At 35.4% G+C, this 24,705-nt stretch overlaps 1 protein-coding gene across 5 annotated transcripts in view; it reads right to left on the bottom strand.

Moving 5' to 3' along the window:
- Positions 1-24,705, bottom strand: part of LRCH3 (leucine rich repeats and calponin homology domain containing 3) — a 129,046-nt gene that overhangs the window by 68,907 nt on the left and 35,434 nt on the right. For all 5 annotated transcript variants that reach the window (XM_081236087.1, XM_081236088.1, XM_081236084.1 and 2 more), the window contains exons 2-6: positions 13,777-13,921; positions 12,054-12,180; positions 8,684-8,789; positions 4,501-4,637; positions 3,238-3,347 (exon numbers count right to left, since the gene is read on the bottom strand). In XM_081236087.1, the coding sequence (XP_081092213.1) occupies positions 3,238-3,347; positions 4,501-4,637; positions 8,684-8,789; positions 12,054-12,180; positions 13,777-13,921 (625 nt within the window). The remainder of the gene's footprint in view (positions 1-3,237; positions 3,348-4,500; positions 4,638-8,683; positions 8,790-12,053; positions 12,181-13,776; positions 13,922-24,705) is intronic.

Below are 24,705 nucleotides of genomic sequence, written 5' to 3'. Positions count from 1 at the left end.
ACTTTTCTTACCAGTGGCTTAGTCATTCCTTAGTTTTGGCTCACTGCCACGTCATCATAAATAAATATACTTAGTCTATAAAATAAAGGTGCTTAAAATCATCACAGCAAAAAGGCATAGTTCACTTTAGATCACTATTTTTTTTTTTTTTTTTTTTTTTTTTTTTTTGCTGTACGCGGGCCTCTCACTGCTGTGGCCTCTCCCGTTGCGGAGCACAGGCTCCGGACACACAGGCTCCGCGGCCATGGCTCGCGGGCCCAGCCGCTGCGCGGCATGTGGGATCTTCCGGGATAGGGGCACGAACCCGTGTCCCCTGCATCGGCAGGCGGACTCTCAACCACTGCGCCACCAGGGAAGCCCTAGATCACTATTTTTAAAAATATGTGCCATTGTATAAAATAAGAAAGTTATCACAACAGTGTAAATTGCTAAAGGAGTTGGAAACATTTACATCTGAAAATGAGTAAAAACATTTGTGACCTTTATAAAGTGATTTAAGAAAGACTGTGTTGTTTTTATGCTACACAAAAGTAGTTAGAAAGTTGCAACTAAGGACTGAAATTACCACAGCAGTAACTTGTACTGAATACCTGAAGAGCTACGGGATTAATAAAAATTCTCTTCAGCAAGACAGGGCTCTTAGACTAAATTTGTCCAAGATCACAGTAGACAGCTAATAACTCTAATGCCTAATATTCATATAGGGCTTTATGGTCAGCAAAGCACTTTCAAACACAGGTCATTTTGTCCTCACAGCTACTGTTAGAATATAAACAGGGTAAAGATCACATTGAAGAAACCAAGGTTCAGAGAGGTTAAGTGAGCTGCCTAATAGTACAGAGATCCAGAGCTAGAACTAAGGCCTTCTGACTCCATGACTGCATTTTGAATAAATGCACTGCTAACTACAATGCAATCTGACTAATCTGTACCTTAGTGAGAAAGACATGAAAGTACGATGTCTCATTTGCTGGTGCATGAGGAGTTGAAGAAAATATTTTTGTTTTTTATATATATATATAAATAAAGTAACATAACTCTGGAAAAAATGGAAAATGCATAAGACAGATGAACCTAGGGAGCATAATTAGGGATTATTATAGGGATTGTAATATATTAGATCTATAATTACTAATTCCTTTAGAGAAACATGACATGTTTATGCTAATTAGACTTCCCATTTAGGAAAGGTTTCTCTATTGACTCAAGCCTTCCTGTATCTCAGCAAATACACACAAGTCTCTTCCCTGGATTTCTTAATATGTTTTTAAAGTAAAATAATGAAGTTGCTATATTTAAAAAAAAATTAGGCCAAGACTAATTAGTCTTCAAAACTAAGGATAGAGTCACAGAGAGAAATAGATTCTGCAATTAGCACTGCAGCCCGCAACCAAAGCTCACTCTTCATACAGGTAATGATGCTTCCTCCTTGGTTTTTTCAGGCATACCCTCATATACACATACCCAGTAATCACTATTCATGTCTTACACACAAACCTCAAAGGCAACAGTAGCAGTTTAATGTTCCTATTCTGCTATTTCAGGAGAGGAATACTTTTCCTTCCCAAGGATTACTAACTCCAAGGGAGAAAATAAATTAGTGTATATATAAAAGAAAACCTACTTTTATTTGTTGTACATCTTTTTTAAGAGTACAGGAGTAGAAACTTTTAGAAATATTTAAATAGGAAAAACAAAACTTTCTTCTATAAATAAGAAACAAGAGTTCCATGTGATAAGCAATAAACTGAGGTAGGAGGAAAAAGAAATGAAAAGGAGATAATGGAGAAAATTTTAAATTCTTGGTATTAGTGGTCTGGGTCTCCTCATATCCAACCCCACTGCCAAAATCCTTTCTCTAAGAGAGTCTAGATTACCACGTTGTATGTAAGACCTAATCCCTACCATCTGTCAAAACCTTTTATGTCCTCCTTAACACCACATACGTGCTCTCAGTCCTCTCAGAGTTAAAAGGGTTTATCTATCTATCTATCTATCTATCTATCTATTGGCTGTGTTGGGTCTTCATTGCTGTGCGTGGGCTTTCTCCAGTTGCGGCTGAGCCCATGCACTGCAACTACTGAAGCCTGCGCGCCTAGAGCACCTGCTGCGCAACAAGAGAAGCCACTCCAATGAGAAGCCCCCTTATGCCTCATTCACACAGAATCTTCCTCCCTTTCAGAGTTTATCACTTACTTGAACTTTTGAATATGCATCTGCTTTTCCATTTTGTTTTTGTTTTTTTTTTGGCTGCGCCACACAGCTGCGGGATCTTAGTTCCCTGACCAGGGATCGAACCCAGGCCCCCTGCACTAGAAGTGCGAAGTCCTAACCACTGGACCACCAGGGAAGTCCCTATGCATCTGCTTTTTACAGTTTTTTTTTCCTTCAAATTATTTTTGTATTTTTAATGCCTGCTTTTAGAAACTCTACCAAAATAGAAGTTTGTTAACCTGTTTTAGACTAGGACACTAAGAAGGTTAGGACTGTGCTTTTACATAAATGTGACAAGTTCCAAGAGAAGGCCTAAAGCGTTCTCTTTTGAGTAAAGTCTATGAATATTACTGCACCTTCACTGAGACATCAATTTTGCCTCTTTAAAGGCCTTCTGAATTTAATACCTGCTACTTAAGATTGTTCCATTGGTTGGGAATGCCAAAAAGTAACTTTGTAAAATTCAGGTGTTATATGTAGCTGAGGAATTCCCAGACTTAAAAGATCATGAAGTGACATTAACGGTCATCAAATCCAAGCCCTTCACTCCCTCTGGGAAAAATGAAACCCAAAAAGTTTGAACGACTTGCCTTAAGTCACAGAGCTAGTTAACAGGAGAGCCAAGGTTAGTATTCAAGTCACTTAGACCAGTAGTTTTCAACTGGGGACCCCTCAGAGGATATTTGGCAATTACTGGAGACACTTTTGTTTGTCACTTTGGAAGGTGCTACAGATGCCAGGGATGCTGTTAAACACCTTCCAATGTATAGGACAGCTCCTCACCACGAAGAATTATCTAGTTCAAAATATCAACAGTGCTGAGGTTGAGAAACCCTGACTTAGGACTATGCTTTGTCACATCTACGTAATCAACTTTTACTTAACATAAGCATTCTGAGAAAAATTGTGTCAGAATAGGTTATTTCCCTTTGGTCAAACAAAGAGTCAGGTAAATTTAAAGGTTCAGTTTATTTGATTCTCTGTGAGATGGAATATAATAATAAAAGAATACAACATACTCACCAGGAGCCAAAACCCATGGGTCTCCTATCATAATCTGGCAGATCTGGAGCAATCTTACAAGCCTGTATGTTCAGGTATTTAAATATGTGGATTTTGCCTTTTATACATATCTAAACAAAGTAACATATAAATACAATCAAATTATTACTCATCTGAAATACATGTGTTCCCTCACCTTTTAAAATAAAAATACATTTTTACTTAATATATATTGGAAATAGAAGGCATTTCTATCAAGTACATACAGTAATATTGAAAATGTACTGATTATAACATTATATCATTTGTTACTTTAGGCATTTAAGTGATATAAATGTAGGTTTTTGTTTTCTAGTCACTAATGTTTCAGTAACATATAAAATAAATAATTTATGATTATAAACACTGTTAGAATACCAAGTAAACTTATATTGATTGGTTAGGCATAGTCAGGGATTTAAAGCATTGCTCCCCATGGATTATATTGGTAACTTTTGTTTTTAGGAATCCAACAATCATGCACAATTATGTTTTCAATCCTACTTCCTGTAAGAGAGAAAAGCAGGAAATGATTAAAAAAGTTATATACACTTCTGTTGCTACCTACTGACTTCTGTCCCACAGTCAACACACAAATTCTTTAGGATTATGAGACCTTTCTATAGTTATGAAGTTTACTCATAAAGTTTAACAGTTGCCATACAGAGGCTTGTACAAGACCATCAATTAATTGCAGAGTAAGGAAAGCTACAGTGAAAAATATAAGCTGGTCAACACTTGTTAGACTACAGAATGTCTAGAATCTATTTGTAAAGCTACCTTATTAAGTAGTTTCATTTCAGTCACTGATAAACAAATGACCAAACTGACTAAACGAGGAACTTAAGATTTTAGAAGATAGGAAAGTACAAAAACAATGGTCATGAGAAATACATTGATGATCTTTAGTTCTGTAAGCTGAGTATTTTGTCTTTAGCATTTACATTGTCTACATTTAAGTTTTACTAGAAAGAAATAACTCAAATTTTATCAGAAAAAAACTTTTAAGGAAGACGCCTTCAAATTAAAAAGAAGTCAATTTAGTGAAAGGAAGAACATTTTTGGAATATTACCTATCCTCCATCCTATGTTATTCAAGGCTTCTAAAGAATACATATAAGTTGTGAATTTATTTTAAAAGAACTTAATTTCCAAAAAAAAGATAAATACCTATAACTTATAACTTTTAAACTTCATCTTTTGTCAAAAACGTTCATAACATACTTCAAATCAACTATGGTTTACCTGTGCAGGAGGAGATTGTAGTGGATTATTATCTAGGGTGATCATCTGTAGGTGCCTGAGATTCCGATAACAAACAGGGATTGTTGTAATTTTATTGCACGAAAAGTCTAACCGTATCAAAGGCAACTCTGCTAGCTCTGCAGGGAGATAAGGTAGAAATAAACAATTAATGATATTTCAAAGCTAGACAATTTTTTTCAGGAGCTTCTAGCTAAATATAATGGATTTAACATAAGTATTCACCTCCATTCTTTCTTAGTGATTAACTGATATACAGCAAAGTGGCGTAAAATGAAATCTAGTTGCTTAGGGATGGTAATAGTGATGAAAAGCAAACTGTTTGACCTCTTATAGAACAACAGAAAGTCTTAGAAACTAGGTCTGATACCACAGAAAGGTGTGAATAACACAAGGATTACATGATAATCTGTATAAAGAACAGGTTAGATGCCTAGATCTTCAATCCCAATCCCAACTCATGCAGCTAGGTATGTCCAATCATGACAGGAGCTGAATTGAAAGGCTCTGAACTCAAGGACCGCAGGCACAATGGAAAGTCAGGATGAGTCCCCTGCTGAAAATGGAGGATTTAAGTAAAAGTCTACAAACTTGACCACAGACATTAGCACTTTCCTCCCCAACCTTACCCCATCCCCAGCTCCTGACTGGCAGTAGTTAGGAACATACACAACACTGTAGAAGAAGGAAAACGTCTTTCTCTAGAGAAACTATATTGTCCCATATAAAAGGGCTTTAGATATTGATAGGGAGTTTCCCCCATTAAAATATCCAGCTTACTGCTTAACTACTATTATACAATTCCTGCCCAGTATACTTGGCATTTCTAATTAGCTCTATACAGACAGTACATGATCCACAGACATTTAGAAGAGCCTCCAACATGTAGACAGAAATCAAAACACGCAAGCCAATCGAAAAAAAGAGCTCTGAAAAAACAGGTAATATATAGGAAATAAAAGAAAACTTTGAAAAACTAGAATTAATGTCTCTAATTTCAGAGAGATAAAATACCAAATTACTGAAACAAGAAAGGAATGTTTTTTTAAAAAATCAGAGAAAAACAAGGGTTCTTAGAGATGAAAAATAAGATGGCAGAAATTAAAAATTCAGAGGAATGGTTAGAGTATAAATGGTTGGAACTGTTTACCACCTGGTTAAACAAAATGAAGAAATGGACAATAAAAAAGATAAGAAAACCATAGGATCAATTAAAGGTGTCCAATATCGAATTCACAAAAATTCTAGAAAGAGAAAACAGAGAAATCAGAAGACAGGAAATTATCAAAAAAGAGATATAAGACAATTTCTCAGAACGAAGGATGTGAATCTCTGGTTTAGATAGAAGCCCACCAAGTATCTAGTTTATTGAATTAAAACAACTCATACTATGGCACATCATCATAAAACTTCAGAGCAGTAGGGAAAAAAAAGGGAAGACCTTAAAATATTCCAGAGGAAAAAACTGGTAACAAACAATGGACTGGAATTAGGAATGGCATCAAATTTTCAACCATTAAATTTTTTTTTTTGGCCGTGCCATGCAGCATGTGGGATCTTAGTGCCCCAACCAGGGACTGAACCCATGCCTCCTGCAGTGTTAAGTTTTAACCCCTGGACTGCCAGGGAAGTCCCTCAACCATTAATTTTTAAAATTGAAAGCTAAAAGCGAAAAAAGACTTGAAAATCATTTGACAAAATAATTTCCAACCTAGAATTTATAACCAAATTATTAATCAATGGTGAACACAGAATAGAGATATTTCTTTTCAAGTGAAATCTCAAAAAATGTTTTCCTATGACCTGTTCTCAGGAAACTACTAGAAGATGCCCTTCTAGCAAAACAAGGGAGTAAAGTTAGAAAGAGGAATTATTTGTCAGTTATACCTCAATAAAGCTGAAATTAAAAAAAAAAAGTAAGAAAGAAGACATGAAGTCCAGGAATAAGAGGAATAAGAGTTCAGCAAAGAAGAAGAAAAGCTAGGCAGAAAATAACAGAGAACAACCAGTCTAGACTGGAAGAGAAAGAAAAAAGTTTCAATGAGGGAGATATTCAGGGGAAAAAAAGAAAGATACATAATCTGATTGGTTTGACTAATAAGGCTGCTGGAAAAAGAGGGAGGAATTAGCCACAGGTACATAAAAAGCTAAGTAAATTTTTTTAAAAAGGACTTACTAACTCTAGAAAAACAACAATAAAAACAAGATGTCAAAGTTGATAAATCCAGCAATAGCTGTAAAAGCAGATCATTTAGAAATGTGTCAGCAAATAGTAGTGGAAAGAGTCAAAGAACTTGAAGGTATATGCTTCTGGCCATTGAAACTGGAGAGAGGAATGGCTGAGGCAGGAGAATGCTATTATTTATTCTAAGCTTTTTATTACTATTTGACTTTTTGAATAATGTATTTGATAAAAATTAAAATTAATTTAAAATCAAAATGACAATATAACAAAAGATGTAATATCTTTATCTACCAAACTGTAATATGTTAGAGATCACCAAGGAACATGAACTTCCACACTAACTTGTGTAGGTGTTGGATGAAGCTTTCCTGCCATCTCAGTTTAACTGAGTATGCTGAGATTACAAGATAAGTCTACAAAAAAACATTTGAAACTATCTGTGTGGCAATTTTCTTGGTAATATGCATTCAAAATAAGATAGAGAAATAAATTAGATGATAAAACTATCAGACTGCAATCATCATCTGAAATCCTGGATTTTCATTTTCACCAAAACCCCAATTGTTTTGATTATTTAATTTCATATTAAGTCAGTATTATTGCATTAGTAAGCCTTTAAAGATCAACCACAGTAGGTGGGTCCTGAGTAGAGGGGTAATCCTGATAGAAATTTTGAGTTATATGTCAGTCATGATTTTGGTTGGTACTGCTAATGGCCTGCATTCCTACTGCTGAGGTGGTAGAAGGCAGAACCAGGAGGAAATGAGGAAGGCTCTGAAGATAAAAGGTATAAAGGTTACAGGACAAGCCTACTGAGGGGAAAGATATGCAGGATTTTGGGTAGTATGGCTGCAGTAAATGTATAAAAGTGAAATGGAAAAGTCACTTTCTGAGACGCTTACTCGGGATCAAAAAATGTCAAAGCTACACACACTAGTATATTAGAACTCAGTATCATACAGGATCAAATTGGTATAAACATCTGGATTCTACAATGAAGCAAAAGCATCATTAGTTAATTCAATATTTACTGTACATTAGAAGTCGTATTTTGTAGAAGAACCTAGATAATCACTGTCATGAAAACATCTTCTAAAGATTCCTTATCTTTGAGACAGACATTCTGAAATATTTATAGATGAATTTCTGGAAGTTGTTTCAAGCTCATCTAGAGGACAGAGCAAGAGAAAGAGGATGGGAGTATAGCTGAAACAAGAACTTCCATGAGCTAATGACTGATGTAGCTGGGTGATTCATTGCTCTCATTTAGATATTAAATTTTACATAATAAAATTAAAGAAAAATTTATTCTGATTTAATAAAATAATGATTTTCACCATTTTCACCTTCTCTTATAGCTTTCTCTTTCATGAATTTATATTTTTGAACAATTGATCAATTATACTTAATTAATTTGTTTAATCATTTTTATCATTCAAATACATGTACCAGAACTTATAGTCAGCCTAAGACAACCAGTCTCCTAGTGCAGTCTCTCACTCCATTCATTATTCATTTTACACATCACCTCCACACAGTTAATTAGCCTCTATCTGAACATTTCCAGTGAAGGATAAAATTATTAAATTCAAATCAAGTCCATTTTAAGTCCGTCAGTGCTAACTGCAGGAATGTTTTCATTATACTAAACTATCCCCTTATCAAAAACATGTTATGTTTCTCCTAAGTAGTTATGCCAACTGAAATTTCCAGTGCCCTGACCCTGAGTTATTGATTATATCAGTTAACAGGATCTCAAATTACAATCACTGTTCAATAGTTATTGGAGCTTTTCACTGAAGAGTCTAGCTTTTAAAATCCACATCAGAACAGATAGCACATATTAAAGAAACCATTACATCTCAAATACTGGCTGTAACTTTTATACATTTTTGAAGTGCCCATCAGTCTGAGAGATCTTTAAAATAAAAAGGCAAGAAACAAAACAAAACAAAAAAAAACTGTTTCACAATTTCTTACCTTCAGGCAAACGTACTAAGTGATTTCTTCTTACATTAAGGTCTCGCAAGGCCTCCAAATTACCAATTTGGGAAGGGATTGTTTGAATTTCATTGCAGCTCACATCCTATTTCAAAAAGATACAAAGTAAAGAATTGTACTAATATTACAAACTTGCATGCTTTAAACTATCTGTAAAATGAGGTTGGACAAGATAATACCCCTCTTGTTGTAAAAAATACTATGATTCTGTGTCCAAGAGTAATCCCATAGTTTGCAATAGCATTTAATTTCTAAAATGTATAGGCTTTTGACTGACTCTATACACTGTATATAGATGTACATTAATTTTGTGAGCAGAACTAAAATTAAATGACTTAAGATGTGGAGGCCTAGAATATCAGATCAAATGAAAATGTTGGTGAAAAGGTTAAAAAAAAAGGTATTAAAACAGATCTTTAGGACAATATTTTTATTTTATATTGTTCTAAAGAAACTAGAAGAAAAAACAAAACTATGATAAAAATTATAATAAAATTATTTGAAAGGAAATCCCATTCTCAAAATACAAGTTCAACTATTCAAGAATATAAAATAAAAATGCACTGAAGATGACTCAAACCATTCTTTATCAAACTGAACATGAGGGAAAAATAATAAAGTACACATAACTCAAAGGCTATGGAAAAAGTAGATACTATTCTATTAGCAGCTCATCAACCTGATTCTAATACATATATTAGGTAGGCCTTCTGGTATCTTGGCAAATAGCTTGGTTCCACTGGTTCTGAAAAGAGACTTGACTACAAGCTTCCAAGATTGATAAATTCAGGATTCCATACTTCTGAGACCAGCCAGAATTTGTAAACCCATGCATAGCAACAAGAAGCTGCCTAGGTTAATAAAAGCTCTAAGATGCCACAGTAACACTTAAAATTCCTCCAATATATAAATAAAAAGAAAATACTGAGACTTGTTATTAGAAAAGACCGCTTACAAAAAACTTCAATAAGCTTCAGACATTATTTTTAAATTTTCCCAAAATATTCTCAGAAAGAAATAATACTATTTTTACCTTTCCTACCCATTCATGATTGAAGTAGAATCAGAAGCTAGACTTCTTAGCCCAGTGCTCTAGGTATCAAAGCTAAAAGTGTTCTAAAAGAAGTCAAGGGATCCCTGGTTAAGAATCCGCCTGCCAATGCAGGGGACATGGGTTCAAGCCCTGGTCCGGGAAGATCCCACATGCCACGAAGCAACTAAGCCTGTGCACCACAACTACTGAGCCTGTGCTCTAGAGCCCATAACCCACAACTCCTGAAGCCTGCATGCCTAGAGCCCATGCTCCACAACAAGAGACTGCACCGCAATGAAGAGTAGCCCCTGCTTGCTGCAACTAGAGAAAGCCCGTGTGCAGCAACAAAGACCCAATGCAGCTCCCCCTCAAAAATAAATAAAGAAGTCGAAAGGATAGGAAGATTGAGTCTGAGCCAGAAGGGAATAGCAATCTATAATATTTCTCTCAGAAAATATGTATGTTGAAAGACAGCAGTTTACTTTCACTAAAAAAAAAATGAAGGAGAAAAAAAAGGAAAAGAAGCAATAAGGATGCTGCAGAAAGACCCATGAGGGAATCAGGAGCATTACAATTATTAATTTTTACTCTGCCACAAGCTGTTTTTTATGACTGAAGTATCAACTCACTTCTTTCGTAGAAAGCTAAAAGCACCTTCTGTGAGACATATCTATCTCTTAAGCATTTAGGATTCAATAAGTAGAAACACAAAGTTTATATAGTGGTCTAGTATCTAGACTCTAAATTTAATATATTTGTGAATTGTTGTATGTGACCTTTTATATTCATAATCCACCTGAAAAAAAAAAAGTGACCCAACATGTGGTCCAATTAGACTTTATGTGTACAGTCAGTTGTCCCTCAGTATATCCAAGGGATTGGCTCCGAGGATACCAAAATCCACGGATGCTCGAGTGTCATACAAAATGGTGCATAATTTGCATATAACCTACATACATCCTCCTGTATGCTTTCAACCATCTCTAGATTACTTATAATACCTGATACAACGTAAACACTATGTAAATAATTGTCACACATGGCAAATTCAAATTTTCCTTTTTAGAGATTTCTGGAAAAAAATTTTTTTTTAAATTTTATTTCTTTTTTTTGGCCATGCTGCATGGCTTGTGGGATCTCAGTTCCCCGACCAGGGATTGAACCCGGGCCCTTGGCAGTGAAAGTGCAGAGTCCTAACCACTGGACCACCATGGAATTCCCAGGAAATTTTTTTTTTTTTTTTTTTTTTTCTTTTTGCGGTATGTGGGCCTCTCACTGTTGCGGCCTCTCCCGTTGCGGAGCACAGGCTCTGGATGCGCAGGCCCAGCGGCCATGGCTCACGGGCCCAGCCGCTCCGCGGCATATGGGATCCTCCCAGACCGGGGCACGAACCCGTATCCCCTGCATCAGCAGGCGGACTCTCAACCACTGCGCCACCAGGGAGGCCCCCCAGGAAATTTTTTAAAAAAATATTTTTGATTCACAGTTGGTTGAATCCACAGATGCAGAACCTACAAAAACAGAAGGCCAACTGCATTTATTTTTTGTTTATGATGTACATACATCTTTGTTAATAAACCTACATGGAATTATACTCCCAAATCTCAATGGACATAATTGTATTTGACGATTTCAGAAATAGGAATCATGGGTTCTGGAGTTAAGGTAGACTAGTTTCAAATTCTACTTCAGTTATGGAACCTTTGGAACCTTTGGCAAATTACTTAACCTATCTTGAGTGCTAGTTTCCTCAGCTATAATATGATGATAACAATTCATAATGTTATTGTGGTGATTAAATAAGAAAAGTCTTATTCCCGTGCCCAGAACAAAAGCACTCAAGAATAACAAGAAGTGGTAGGTGAAGGTTAAGCTTCTTAGAAAATATAAAGAATAACTCACTTTAGAGTGGGAACTAGGTTCTAAAGATAGCCTATAAGGTAAAAAAGTAAACCTGACCTTTGTACTGCCCATTCCCTATAGGCACTAACCAAAAATCAGAATACTGATGCTATTAATGAGATTTAATTAAAAAAATTCAAACCCTTTACTAAATTATGTCTCAAAAGTTTAATAACATAGAATTACTTAATATTGATTAGAACCTGATTAAACTTTGATTAGACTTGTACTTTCAGTTCTTTCCTAATTCTGTGTTGAAGCACTTGAGAGCTCATCAATCAGTAAAACTTCATTATCAGTACTTGAAAATAACTCAAAACCACAAAAGAGTATGTGTGTGTGTATATATACACACCCACATATACACACACACACATATATATAAAACAATCAAAAAATGAAATATTAACTTACAAGTTCTGTTAAATGTCTGAGATGTCCAATTTCTTCTGGAAGTGAGACCAATTTGTTATTACTAGCAATTAAGACTTTCAATGGTAAATCACACAAGTGTACTGGCAATGTTGACAGCTGGTTTCGACTAAATGGGTAAGTAGAAAAAGAGAAGTCAGAGCCCACCACTCAAGGAAAAAAACTGCCGTCTTTCTCATTCTATACTAAGTATACTAACAAAGGTAAGTCTTGCAAGGAACAAACAGGATATTAGATTTGAGTTCGAGTCTTCATTTCCTCACTTGTCAGCTTTTGTGTTTTTAGGCACAGCGTTTAATTTATCTGCAATTACACAGATTCCTCATCTGTAAATCACAGACAGGGCTTACAGGACTCTTGCACCATAAAACTCCTTTGTAAATAATGAAGTGCCATATAAACAAAACATATTATTATTTTATTAAACTTAAATTTATATAGGAAAAAATGATTTTAAAATAGGGTACATAACTAACATCCTCTCCTCTTCCTTCCAAAGAGTTATATACAAAGTGTTTGTAATTTACTTCCCTCATCATTACATTATTATAACCAAATGTACATAAACGACCCAAATATAATTCTATGGGAAATAAGGGACAGATTGTGATTTCAAATATATCATATTAACTGAAGGATAGGTAAGGAATTTTTATTTATACAAAAATATACAAATCAGAACTGAAAGTAAAAAACACATCTATCATTAGGATAAAAATAAGTTAAAATTTTACTTATGTAGATTTAACATCTTAATCCTTAGTAACAATTGCCCCCCTTTTTCAAGATCTTTGATGATTTTACTAACACAGATCATAAGCCTTTAAAACTTTTAAAATCTAATAATTAGACATTCACATACAAAACTGTCTACTAGTACTACTTTGATCATGGGAAAAAACTGAGAGAATAAATATCCAAGAGGGAAAATGAGTTTTAGAAATATATAAACTGTACATTAAAATGACTACATATAAGAATATTTCCAAAGGATATTTAATGAGAAGGGGAAAAACTCATTTAAAAATTTGACTAAAAGCCTACAAAAAAGTAAAAGTTCACCTATAATTATATAACTCAGACACATTTTGATGAATTTCCTTTACTTTTCTACATTTGTTTATCTTTTCCAGTCAACATTTATAACTTTTATAATGAAATAAAATAACAAAAGAATTCTTGTGTAAGATGTGAAAAAATGGAGGTGAGTTGAATAAATGCATTTATATATTCAGAACTTAGTACACAAAAATACGTAATCACAAAAACCGAACAAAGTAATTTCAGACGTACTATTCTCATTTGATGAAGCTTATTTGAAAATGTAATTGGAAAACCACTGCTACAAGACTGCTCCAAGTCTATTAGGCTAATGGCTCTTAGAGTTTGTTAATTATTACAAAGACAAAGGGAGAAACTAGAGGGATATAGAAAATACTGCTAATTTAGTCTAAGAATATGTCGAGATATTGCTGATATAGACAGACAATGTAAAATTTTTAAAAATTATTATTTTTATTTTTTGGCCGCGTGGCATGTGGGATCTTAGTCTCCCGACCAGGGATCGAACCCGTGCCCTCTGCAGTGGAAGCACGGAGTCCTAACCACTAGGCCGCCAGGGAATTCCCCAGATAATGTAAATTTTAGTGAAAGGGAAGAGGAAAATTGAAAAGATCACACAAAATTAAAAAAAAAAAATCCTTACCTAATATTTAAGAACGTTAGAGCTTGCAAGTTTAGAATTGCCTCTGGTATATACCGAATACAATTTTGGTATAAATTGAGATTCTCAAGAGAAACGAAGTGACATGCTTCTATGGGAATTTCTGAGAGGCGATTTCGTGACAGATCTGAAAGAAAAAATAAATTAAGTTTAAAATCAATCCTTGGAATTTATTTTACTGAAATTTTAAATAAAAAAGCAGGTTTCATAATTGTTTGAATTTCCTAGAGCTCCTATTGTGGAGACTGGTCCAGATTAAATATTCAAATATTAAATGATTGAATAAACCATTTTAACATATGCCTCTATACCTGTTGCTGGGAAATGCTGATTCCTTTTGAGTCTCTACATATACTAAAAAATAAAACCATTATTTTTTGCAAGTAACATAAATTGCAAGGAATACCAGCTTAAAAATTACATCACAGATCATGCTAAGTACCAAATATCCTAGAAGACAAATGGATCCCTAAAATCCACCTTCCCAAAAACTCAGACAACATTCTGAGGTTTTCAGAAAAGCGAAGCAAAATGAAACAAAAAAAAATACTGTCCCTTTCTTTACCAGTCAAAAAGTATCACTGTTGGGCTTCCCTGGTGGCGCATTGGTTGAGAGTCTGCCTGCCGATGCAGGGGACACGGGTTCGTGCCCCGGTCCGGGAAGATCCCACATGACGCGGAGCGGCTAGGCCCGTGAGCCATGGCCGCTGAGCCTGCAAGTCCGGAGCCTGTGCTCCACAACGGGAGAAGCCGAAACAGTGAGAGGCCCGCGTACCACAAAAAAAAAAAAAAAAAAAGTATCACTGTCATGTCAAAAGGACTCAGGAACCATCTTTGCTCCCACTGGCCAAACATGAGATAATCTGAGCTTCAATAAAGATAATAATTGCAGCGAAAAAAAAAATAATTGCAGCGAATTGAAATCTATCACATATTACTGAATTTATCCTCCCCAAAAGATGATAAAGAACCAATTCATTACCTTGTAAGGTGATAAAAGGGTGGGGGGCAGAAAGCAAACATTTACCTTGCCTTCCCTATGTAAACTGTATCACTGAGTAACCAAATAGATAAAGGGAAGCATCTTTATATAAGTGTTCTAAATGAAATAAATGAAAAATGATAGAATATAGCATTTTGCAACTCTCAATGAATTAATGGATCCAGAATTGAGTATTAATGGCTGTTATTTTTACAAAAAGATAATCAGAAAGTATATGCCCTCCATTTGAACAGAACCTCATTTATGGTCTTGCCAAAGGGACAGAACCTGAGTCAAATCAAGCTTTTCCATCAGCTGCAAACTTTCAGAAAATGAAGAGGACAAAGTAGTATGCTGAAATACAGTCACTCTATCATTAACCATTTAGATTTAATTAAATACACTGTGAGATTCATTTGCTCACTACTGTTCTCTCTTCTTCTGCCCCTTAAATTCTCTGTTGATAATTATTTGGTGAGAATCCTTTAACCTTCCTTAGATGGGGGATCTGAATTCCTGCACATCTGCAAGTACCTTGCTTTCACCATAACAAATGAATGATATTTCAGCTAGGTATACACAATTCTTTTCTTGGTAATCTGTAGATGTTATTTTACTACCTTCTAGTTTCCAGTGTCACACTGAGTAGTCCAGCACATATCTGATTATTTTTCTTTTGTAAGCAGCTTGTTCTTTGTCTCCCTCCATCCAGAACTCAGTTGGTTCTTTCAATCCTTCTTTAAACCAGAGAAATTCTCCTCTATTATACCTTTAGTTGTTGCATCTCCTCCATTTGCTCCTTCTCCTTCTTTATATTTTTTTTGTTTTGATATACTCTTCCACTTAATGTTCCAAACCATGAATCTGAGTCTCAACAGTAATCATTCTCTCCCTAAATTAATATATAGAGAAGTTTTTCCCCTCACTTTTTAATTCTTTCATGCTATGATTAGAAGCATGTCACCCTGTTTCTCTTGAGGATCTCAGGATAATTTAGTTTTTTGTTTTTTGTTTTTTTAAAATTGAAGTATAGTTGATTTACAATGTTGTGTTAGTTTCTGGTGAATAGAAAAGTGATTCATAAAACTTGATATATATATACTTTTTCAGATTCTTTTCCATTAGAGTCTGTTACAGGATATTGAATATAATTCCCTGTGCTATATAGTAAGACCTTGCTGATAGATATATAGTAGTTCGTATCTGCTAATCTCAAACTCCTAATTTATCCCTTCCCTCTCCTTTCTCCTTTGATAACCGTAAGTTTGTTTTCTACATCTGAGTCTGTTTCTGTTTTGTAAGTAAGTTCATTGTATCACTTTTTAGATTCCACATATAAGTGATATCATGTGATATTTGTCTTTCTCTGTCTTACTTCACTTAGTATGATAATCTCTAGGTCCATCCATGTTGCTGCATTATTTCATTTTTTTACAGCCGAGTAATATTCCACTGTGTGTATGTGTGTGTGTGTGTGTGTGTACACACACGCACACACACATACATACACACACACCACATCTTTATCCATTCATCTGTCAATAGACATTTATGTTGCTTCCATGTCTTGGCTATTATAAATAGTGTTGCTATGCACACTGGAGTGCATGCATGTCTTTTCAAATTAGAGTTTTCTCCAGATATATGCCCAGGAGTGGGATTACTGGAACATTCTGTTTTGTTTTACTTGTTAAACTTGTCATCTATCTCTTCGAATAGTTCTATTTCATTGAAGTCACTTCTTCTAGATGTAATCCTTGTTCATCCTCTCTGGCTGCTGGAGTTCCTTTAAATGAATTATCTTCCTTTGCCAATTCATGGCTTGCCTCATCTTTGGAGCTCAGATCAAGCTGCTAGAGTACCGTGAATGGCATTCAACATCAAAATAGTGGAAACAAGCTCCATGATGCACTGGAACTAAGCTTCCCCTCTGGGGCACAGTTCTTCCTGAGAACTCAAAAGTTTTGATAACTGCCATAGGTTTTTGCCTCTTATTTTCATTTGGATCCCAGTATATCCCCCAGACTCACATATTCCCTACAGGTCCCACCAGCCTGTGAGACTCCGAGTTGCTTCACTCTGAAGTAGTAGTTAGTAACTGAAGTTGGGAAAGACCACCATCTTACCAAAATGCCTCCCCATATTGTATTCATTAGGAAAAAGTTAAAGCCCAGGTAACAGAGGGCATCAAATATTTACAAATAAAAATTTCCTACAGGGCTTCCCTGGTGGCACAGTGGTTGAGAATCTGCCTGCCAATGCAGGGGACACGGGTTCGAGCCCTGGTCTGGGAAGACCCCACATGCCGCGGAGCAACTGGGCCCGTGAGCCACAATTACTGAGCCTGCGCGTCTGGAGCCTGTGCTCCACAACAAGAGAGGCCGCGATAGTGAGAGGCCCGCGCACCGCAATGAAGAGTGGCCCCCGCTTGCCACAACTAGAGAAAACCCTCACACAGAAACGAAGACCCAACACAGCCATAAGTAAATAAATAAATAAATTTAAATCATATGGGCTTCTAAGAAGACCTCTGCTTAAAAAAAAAAAGAAAAAAGATGCAGCTGTAAACTGTCACCCACGCTTGCTGCCCTCCCTTAAAAAAAATTTCCTACAGAATCACATGGTAAATAACTTATTTAATACAAAATACAACAAAAATTATTTTATAAATTCCTATTTAAATTTTGTTAGTATGATTTTAAAAATTGAAGACATGAAAGAAATTAATTTCAATTACAAAGTGCTCCTTAGGGACTTCCCTGGTGGTGCAGTGGTTAAGAATCTGCCTGCCAATTCAGGGGACACGAGTTTGATCTCTGTTCTGGGAAGATCCCACATGCCGAGGAGCAACTAAGCCTGTGTGCCACAACTACTGAGCCTGTGAGCCACAACTACTGAGCCTGTGTGCCACAACTACTGAAGCCAGGGCGCCTAGAGCCCATGCTCCACAACAAGAGAAGCCAACGCAATGAGAAGCCTACGCAACGCAATGAAGAGTAGCCCCCACTCGCCGCAACTAGAGAAAGCCCACACACAGCAACGAACATCCAATGAGGCCAAAAATAAGTAATAAAATAAAATAAATAAATTTATTTAAAAAAAAGTGTCAGCAGAACTTCATTCTTTCTGGAGCTTCTAGGAGAAAATCTGTCTTTTTTTTTTTTTTTTGGCGGTACGCAGGCCTCTCACTGTTGTGGCCTCTCCCGTTGCGGAGCACAGGCTCCGGATGCGCAGGCTCAGCGGCCATGGCTCACAGGCCTAGCCGCCCTGTGGCATGTGGGATCTTCCAGGACCGGGGCACAAACCCGTGTCCCCTGCATCGGCAGGCAGACTCTCAACCACTGCGCCACCAGGTAAGCCCCTGTCTTCTTCTTTTTCCCAGCTTCTAGAGTCTGTCCACATTCTTTGGCTCATAGCCCCATTCCTCCATCTTCAAGTCCGCAATATCAGGTAGAGTCCTTCTGATGCTGCCATGTCTGTGGATCTCCCTCTTCTGCCTCCTTCTTCCACTTTTAAGGATCCTGTGATTTGCCCACCTCCCCCTGCTCCCAAATAATCAACGATAATCTTCCTATTTGAAGAACACCTGATGAGCAACCTTAATTCCCCTTTGCCATGTAGTGTAACATATTCATAGGTTATAGGGATTAGGATGAAGACTAATCCCTACAGCCCTACATCCTAATGCGGGGGGGTGCATAATTCTGCCTAGCACACCTCTCAACTTTCTAAAAGTAGGAGCATACTTTATGTGTTTTCTTTTGTGACCTTCTCTCAACATTTGAGATTCATTCATGTAGTTGCATACTGCAGTAGTTCCTTCATTTTCATTGTCTTCATACTATTCTATATGAACGTGCTACAATTTATTTACTCATTCTACTACTGATGAACATTTCAATTACACACTGAACTAGGAGAAAAAATGCTGTGTAATAAGATTTATGTATCATCAACTTCAAAAGAGCATGCCAAACTGTTTTCCAAAGAGGTTGTACCAATTTACACATTTACCAGCAATGTACAGAGTTCTTGTGGCTTCATATCCTTGCTAATACTTGTTATTGAGATGTTTTAATGTTTATTATGTTTTAAAGATTTTTATACAGTGGCATTTCATTGTGATTTTAATTTTCATTTCCCTGATTATTAATGAGGTACAACAGCGTTTCATATGTTTATTGGCCATCTAGATTTCCCTTTTTGTAAAGTACCAGCTCAAGTCTTTTGGTTTGTTGGACATCTTTATAAATTCTGAATATGAGACTGTTATCAGTTATATGTGTTGCAAATATGTTCTCCCACTCTGTAGTTTGAAGTTTCACAGTCTTTGTGGTGTCTTCTGATGAAAGTCTTTAACTTTAATAGAGTAAAATGTTTCATTAATCCTTTCCTTTATGGTTAGTGGTATTTGCAGTTTTAAAAGAAATCCTTCCCTACTCCAAGGTCACAAAGATATTCTTTTCTAAAGGTTTTAGAGTCTGACATTTAATCTACCAGGAATTTATTTTCTAGTATGATATGAGGTAGGAGGCCAATTTCATGTTTTCCTACAGGGATACCCATTTATCCCAGTGACAGTTATTGAAAAGACCATCACCTCCCCCCAAAACTATTTCCCTATAACACCTGTCATATATCAGGTGCCTACATTTCTATGGGCCTGTTTGGGGGCTTCTCTAATCTGTTCCATTGTACTACTTATATATTCTTATGTCAATATTACACACTCTTAATTACTATAGCTTACAATGATTCCTGAAATCTAGTAGAGTGATGTACTCCTACATCACTTCTAGTAGGAGAGGTATTCCTTCCTCTTTGTTCTTCAAGTGTGTCTTGGCTTTCTAGGTCCTTCTAGGTCCTTGCATTTCCTTGTAAGTTTTAGAATGAGCCTGTTATATCTCATAAAAACACTTGTTCGAACTTTTACTGAGATTGCACTGAATCAAACATCAATTTGGGAAAAAAATGACATCTTTACTTGATTTATTCTCAGGTCTTTATTATTTTATAAATGATATATATTTTTCAAGTTTTATTTTCTAACCATTAGTTACTCATAGAAATAAAATTGATTTCAATATATTGATTTTGTACCTGGCAACTTTGGTAAAACTTTTTATTAGTCTATAAAATTTATCTGTAGATTCATTTGGATAGCTCCAAATCCACAATTACCTAGTTCTGTGAATAATGAAAGCTTGTTTCTTCCTTTCTGAAATGTACGTACGTATCTACCTACCTACCTACCTACGTACCTACCTATCTTATCTATCTACCATCTAATTCCCTTACAGTGCTGGCTAGGACCTCTAGTATAATGTGGAATAAAAGCAGTAATTGAAGGTATTCTTGTCTTGTTCCTAATTTCAAAGGTTTTCTGTAGATATTCTTTATCAGATTAAGGAAATTCCTTTCTATTCCTAGTTTGCTATGAGTTTTTTATCAGTAACAAATGTCATATTTATCAATCTTTTTCTCCATCTATTGAGATGATCATAGGATTTTAATCTTTTACTACATTAATACTGAATTAATTTTACTCTTTATTTCACTATTCTTTATTCCATTAGAATAGAACTGATTTTTTTCCTTATTAAAACTTTATTCTATCAGTATGATATTAAATTTACTTTCTAATATTAAATCTTGTATTCCTGGGATAAAATTAATTTAGTCATGATGTATTATCCTTTACATTAGCTAGACTGAGTTCGTTAACATTTGGTTCAAGATATTTGCATATATGATCATGAATGAGTTTGGACCATTTTCTTTTCTCATACTAACTTTGAGGGTTTAATATCAAGGTTGTATTAGTCTCACAAAATTTAGTTTGGGGGTATTCCCTCTTTTTCTATTGACCGAAAGGATTTATACAGCTTTCAAATTATTTCATTTTAAAAGCTTCTTAGAATTCACTGGTGAAGCCACCTGGGCCCTATGTTTTCCCTGAAGGAAGATTTTTCACTATTGACTGAATTTCTTTAATATTAATAAGACTATTAAAGTTTTATATATATCTTCTTGAACCAGTTTTCGGTTATTACGGTCTAGGAGTTTGCTATTTTCATCAGAATTTTCCATTTTATTAGCATAAAGTTGTTCACAATATCCTCTTTATTTTTTTTAATGTTTACAGCATCTGTGCGGATGGCTCTATTTTCATTTCTGACTTCGGTTTTTGTACTTTATTTCTTTCTTGAGCAATCTCATCAGAGATTTGAAAATATCATTAGTGTTTTCAAAGTATCCATTCTGGCTTTGTTAACCCTATTCATTGTACAGTTTTTATTTTGTTAATTTCTGTTCTTACCTTTATGATTTTCCTTTTATTGGGGGAGAGGGGTTGTGCTATTCTTTTTCTAATTTATAGAGATGGAGGCTTAGCTCAATAATTTTTAGACTTATTTCTTTCCAAATATATGCACTTAAAGCTTTTATAAAATTCCCTCTAAGTGCTGCCTTAGCTATATCTCATGAGTCTTTATATATACATTTTTTAAATTAGAATATTCAATTAGAAAATATTTCCTAATTTCCATTATGATTTCATCTCATTCTGTTAGAAATGAATTCCTTAATTTCCAAACCTATAATGATATTCTAATTATCTTTTTTGTTAATGATTTCTAACAACTGTATATGGTAAAAGAACATGCTTTATGTGATTTCAATCCTCTCTTGTTTGTTTAGATTTTCTTTACGGTCCAGCACATGGTCCATTTTTATACATATTCTATGTGAGTCTGACAAGAATATTTATTCTACATTGGCATAATGTTCTAGTTATGTCTACTAGGTCACATTTGTTTAACTGCATTGTTCAAGGTTCGTCCTTACTGATTTTTTTTTTGGTCAGTTTTTTCTATCAACTGCTGAGAGAGAGGGGTATATTAGTCTTTTTTTTTTTTTTTTTTTTTTTTTTGTGGTACGCGGGCCTCTCACTGTTGTGGCCTCTCCCGTTGCGGAGCACAGGCTCTGGATGCGCAGGCTCAACAGCCATGGCTCACGGGCCCAGCTGCTCCGTGGCATGTGGGATCTTCCCGGACCGGGGCACGAGCCCGTATCCCCTGCATTGGCAGGCGGACTCTCAACCACTGCGTCACCAGGGAAGCCCTAGTCTTTCATTTTTATTGCTATTTGTCTATTTCTCTCTTTAATTCTTTAACCCTTTCTTTATGTATCTTGGACTTTTGTTATTAGGTACCTATAAAATTTTAAATTATTATTATTATTGTTATCAATTTTTTTTTGGCCATGCCGTGTGGCATGTGGGATCTTAGTTCCCCAACCAGGGATCAAATCCGTGCCCCCTGCAGTGGAAGCATGGAGTCTTAACCACTGGACCGCCAGGGAAGTCCCCAAAATTTTAAATTATTACCTTCCTGATAAATCAAACTTTTTATAATTCTTAAGTTACTTCTTCCATTCCTAGTACTGTAATTTGCTTTGAAATCTCTTCTTTTGGTTGGTTTGGTGGACTTACTTTAATGTGACTCCCATGATCCCTATTTACACCCTTGTATAATACTCCCTCCTCCACTTGAGTGTAGGTGGGACTTCAAAAGTAACTAACTTGCTCCTAACCAATAGAATACTGCAAAGATAATGTGATGTCTTTCCCGTGGTTATGACTGTCTATCTGATCTGTCCTATCTCTGTTGCCAAATTTGAAGAAATAAGCTGCTGTGAATTCTGCAGTTGCAGGAAATAAATTCTGCCAACAACCTGAGGGAGATTGGAAGCAGATCCTTCCCCCGTCACACCTTGAGATGAGAACTCAGGCCTGATCAACACCTTGACTGAAGCCTTGCAGCAGACCAGTCTAAACTGTGCCTAGACTCCTGATCCAAAGAAACCATGAAGTTCCTTAAGCTGCTAAGTTTGTGTAACTTGTTATACAGCATAGAAAACTAACGCAGTCAATATTTCTACAGAGTACCTTTTCCTATTCTTTAATTTCGACCTTTCTGGATCATTACACTTTGAATGTGTTTCTTATAAACAGCACATAGGTAGATTTTGCTTTCTTTTTATTGTCTGACAATCTTAATCTTTTAACTGAAGCACTCTATATTTAACATAATTACCCAATATATTTGGACTTTTTAAAAGGTCATGTTATTTATGACAAATGTAGTTCATTGCCCTTTGAATATCTATGCTCTTTCCTTCCTTCTTACTATCAGAATCTCAATTGTGTTGAAAACAGCAAAGGGCTCAGCTAGACCACTGACCGATATTTCCAATTTTATTAATCATTAAAGTTCAAACAAAGGAAATAAAGACTGATATAAAATTTAACCATATTTGTCCTGGTAACTAAATTGATGTAGGAAATTCTCATTTATAGCCAGTGTCCTGAGTTTGTATGTAAACTGAATGCTTTGAAACTTTTCCAAAGTTTTTGTTTTTCCATAGAGGGAAAAAAGACTTCTTAGCTGTTGAGGGCTGACTTCACACACAATGCCAGTGCCAATGTTATATATTCGCAAATATATTCCTTTTCCAGTATTTCCTATCTCAGTACATGCTGCTTTTGTCTATCCAGTTGCTTAAGTCAGAATTCTGGAAGCATCCTGACACCTTTCTTTTTTTCCCCTAATCTAATCCTATTAACAAACACTGTCAGTTTCTTGGTCCAAATATATCTTGGGCCTCTCCATTTCTCTTCATCTCTTTGTCACTGCCTCTTAGAATTGTTCTAAGAATCAAATCAAACACTGCATGGAAAATTACTTCATATACTGTAAAATGCAAAGAGGCACACACGCATAAAGCCAGCTTCAAAAGGCTGACAGCCATACAGCAAAAACAAATAACACCCATCCCCCTAATTTCAGAGTATTGTACTCTGCAATAAAATATTAGAGTACAATACAATAATTTATCATCTTTGGTCACCAAAAAGAATATTGCTTTCAGTGTACTCTACTTTTAAAAGGGAAAAAGGTAGAAAACATTTATTTAAACATTTACATTAAAATGTGTTTCCTTATCTTTCAGTGAGGTTAAATAAGCAGAGAGGTTACTGTATCTTTGTGTCACTAGAGTAAACTTGCTTTCACACATACAGATAAGACTAGTTATTGCCACACAAGCCCCCTAAATTTCCATCTCTGTGTCAGTGTAGTCAGTTGTAGGCTGTTTTCCAGATTGCAAGCTCAATTGAGATTTGCCAAGTATTGTAAACAGCCACAAACTGGATAATAAGCAACTATGCAATTAAGCTATTAAGTTACTTCTATGTATCATATCCTGAATGTGGCCTTGGTCTTGCACCAGCCATTATCTTTTCTGCTAATGCTAGTAATATGAGCCAACAACTATACCACTCTGGCATAGCCCTTGGATGTATTATTCAGTTAAGCAAAGCAGAAAAAGCCTATTTTGGTCCGATAAAAATATGAGAAAATTTTTCGCTAAAAAATGTACCATGGAAGTTTCAATTAACTAAAAGAAATATTTCAATGGAAAAAGTTTTAAGACATTTTGTTTGCAATCAAATGCCTGATTATTTTCCTAATTTACAAAAACGTTACCCTCAAAGTTAAACTCATCTCAGATCTACTTTAAGTTTAAAAATAATATGTTAAAGAGAAAAGTCTAAAAAAATAGTAAAAAGAATCTTTAATATTAATGGGGGGTGCACAAGAATGATCACTCTAGATTCATATAGCAAATATTCACTGAGTAGGAACTATGTCTGTTTTGTTCAACTCTGTATAGTTGGCGCTTAGTAGCGCCATAGTACATAGCACATAGTAGGTACTCAATAAAATATTTATTTAAAAAAAGGACCAAATAAATGAATGAAACAAAAACCCTGGAATCAGAAATGAGTAAGAATCCTGTCCTCCATCTTACAGAGCTTCATCTATGGTAAGACTAATAACATAATTAATATACTGATAAAGGACCAA

The sequence above is a fragment of the Mesoplodon bidens genome (assembly GCF_964165515.1).
Source record: "Mesoplodon bidens genome assembly, chromosome: 5".
NCBI lineage: Eukaryota > Metazoa > Chordata > Mammalia > Artiodactyla > Ziphiidae > Mesoplodon > Mesoplodon bidens.
Note: the sequence above shows the minus strand (reverse complement) of the source record. Positions and strands in the feature narration are given on the sequence as shown.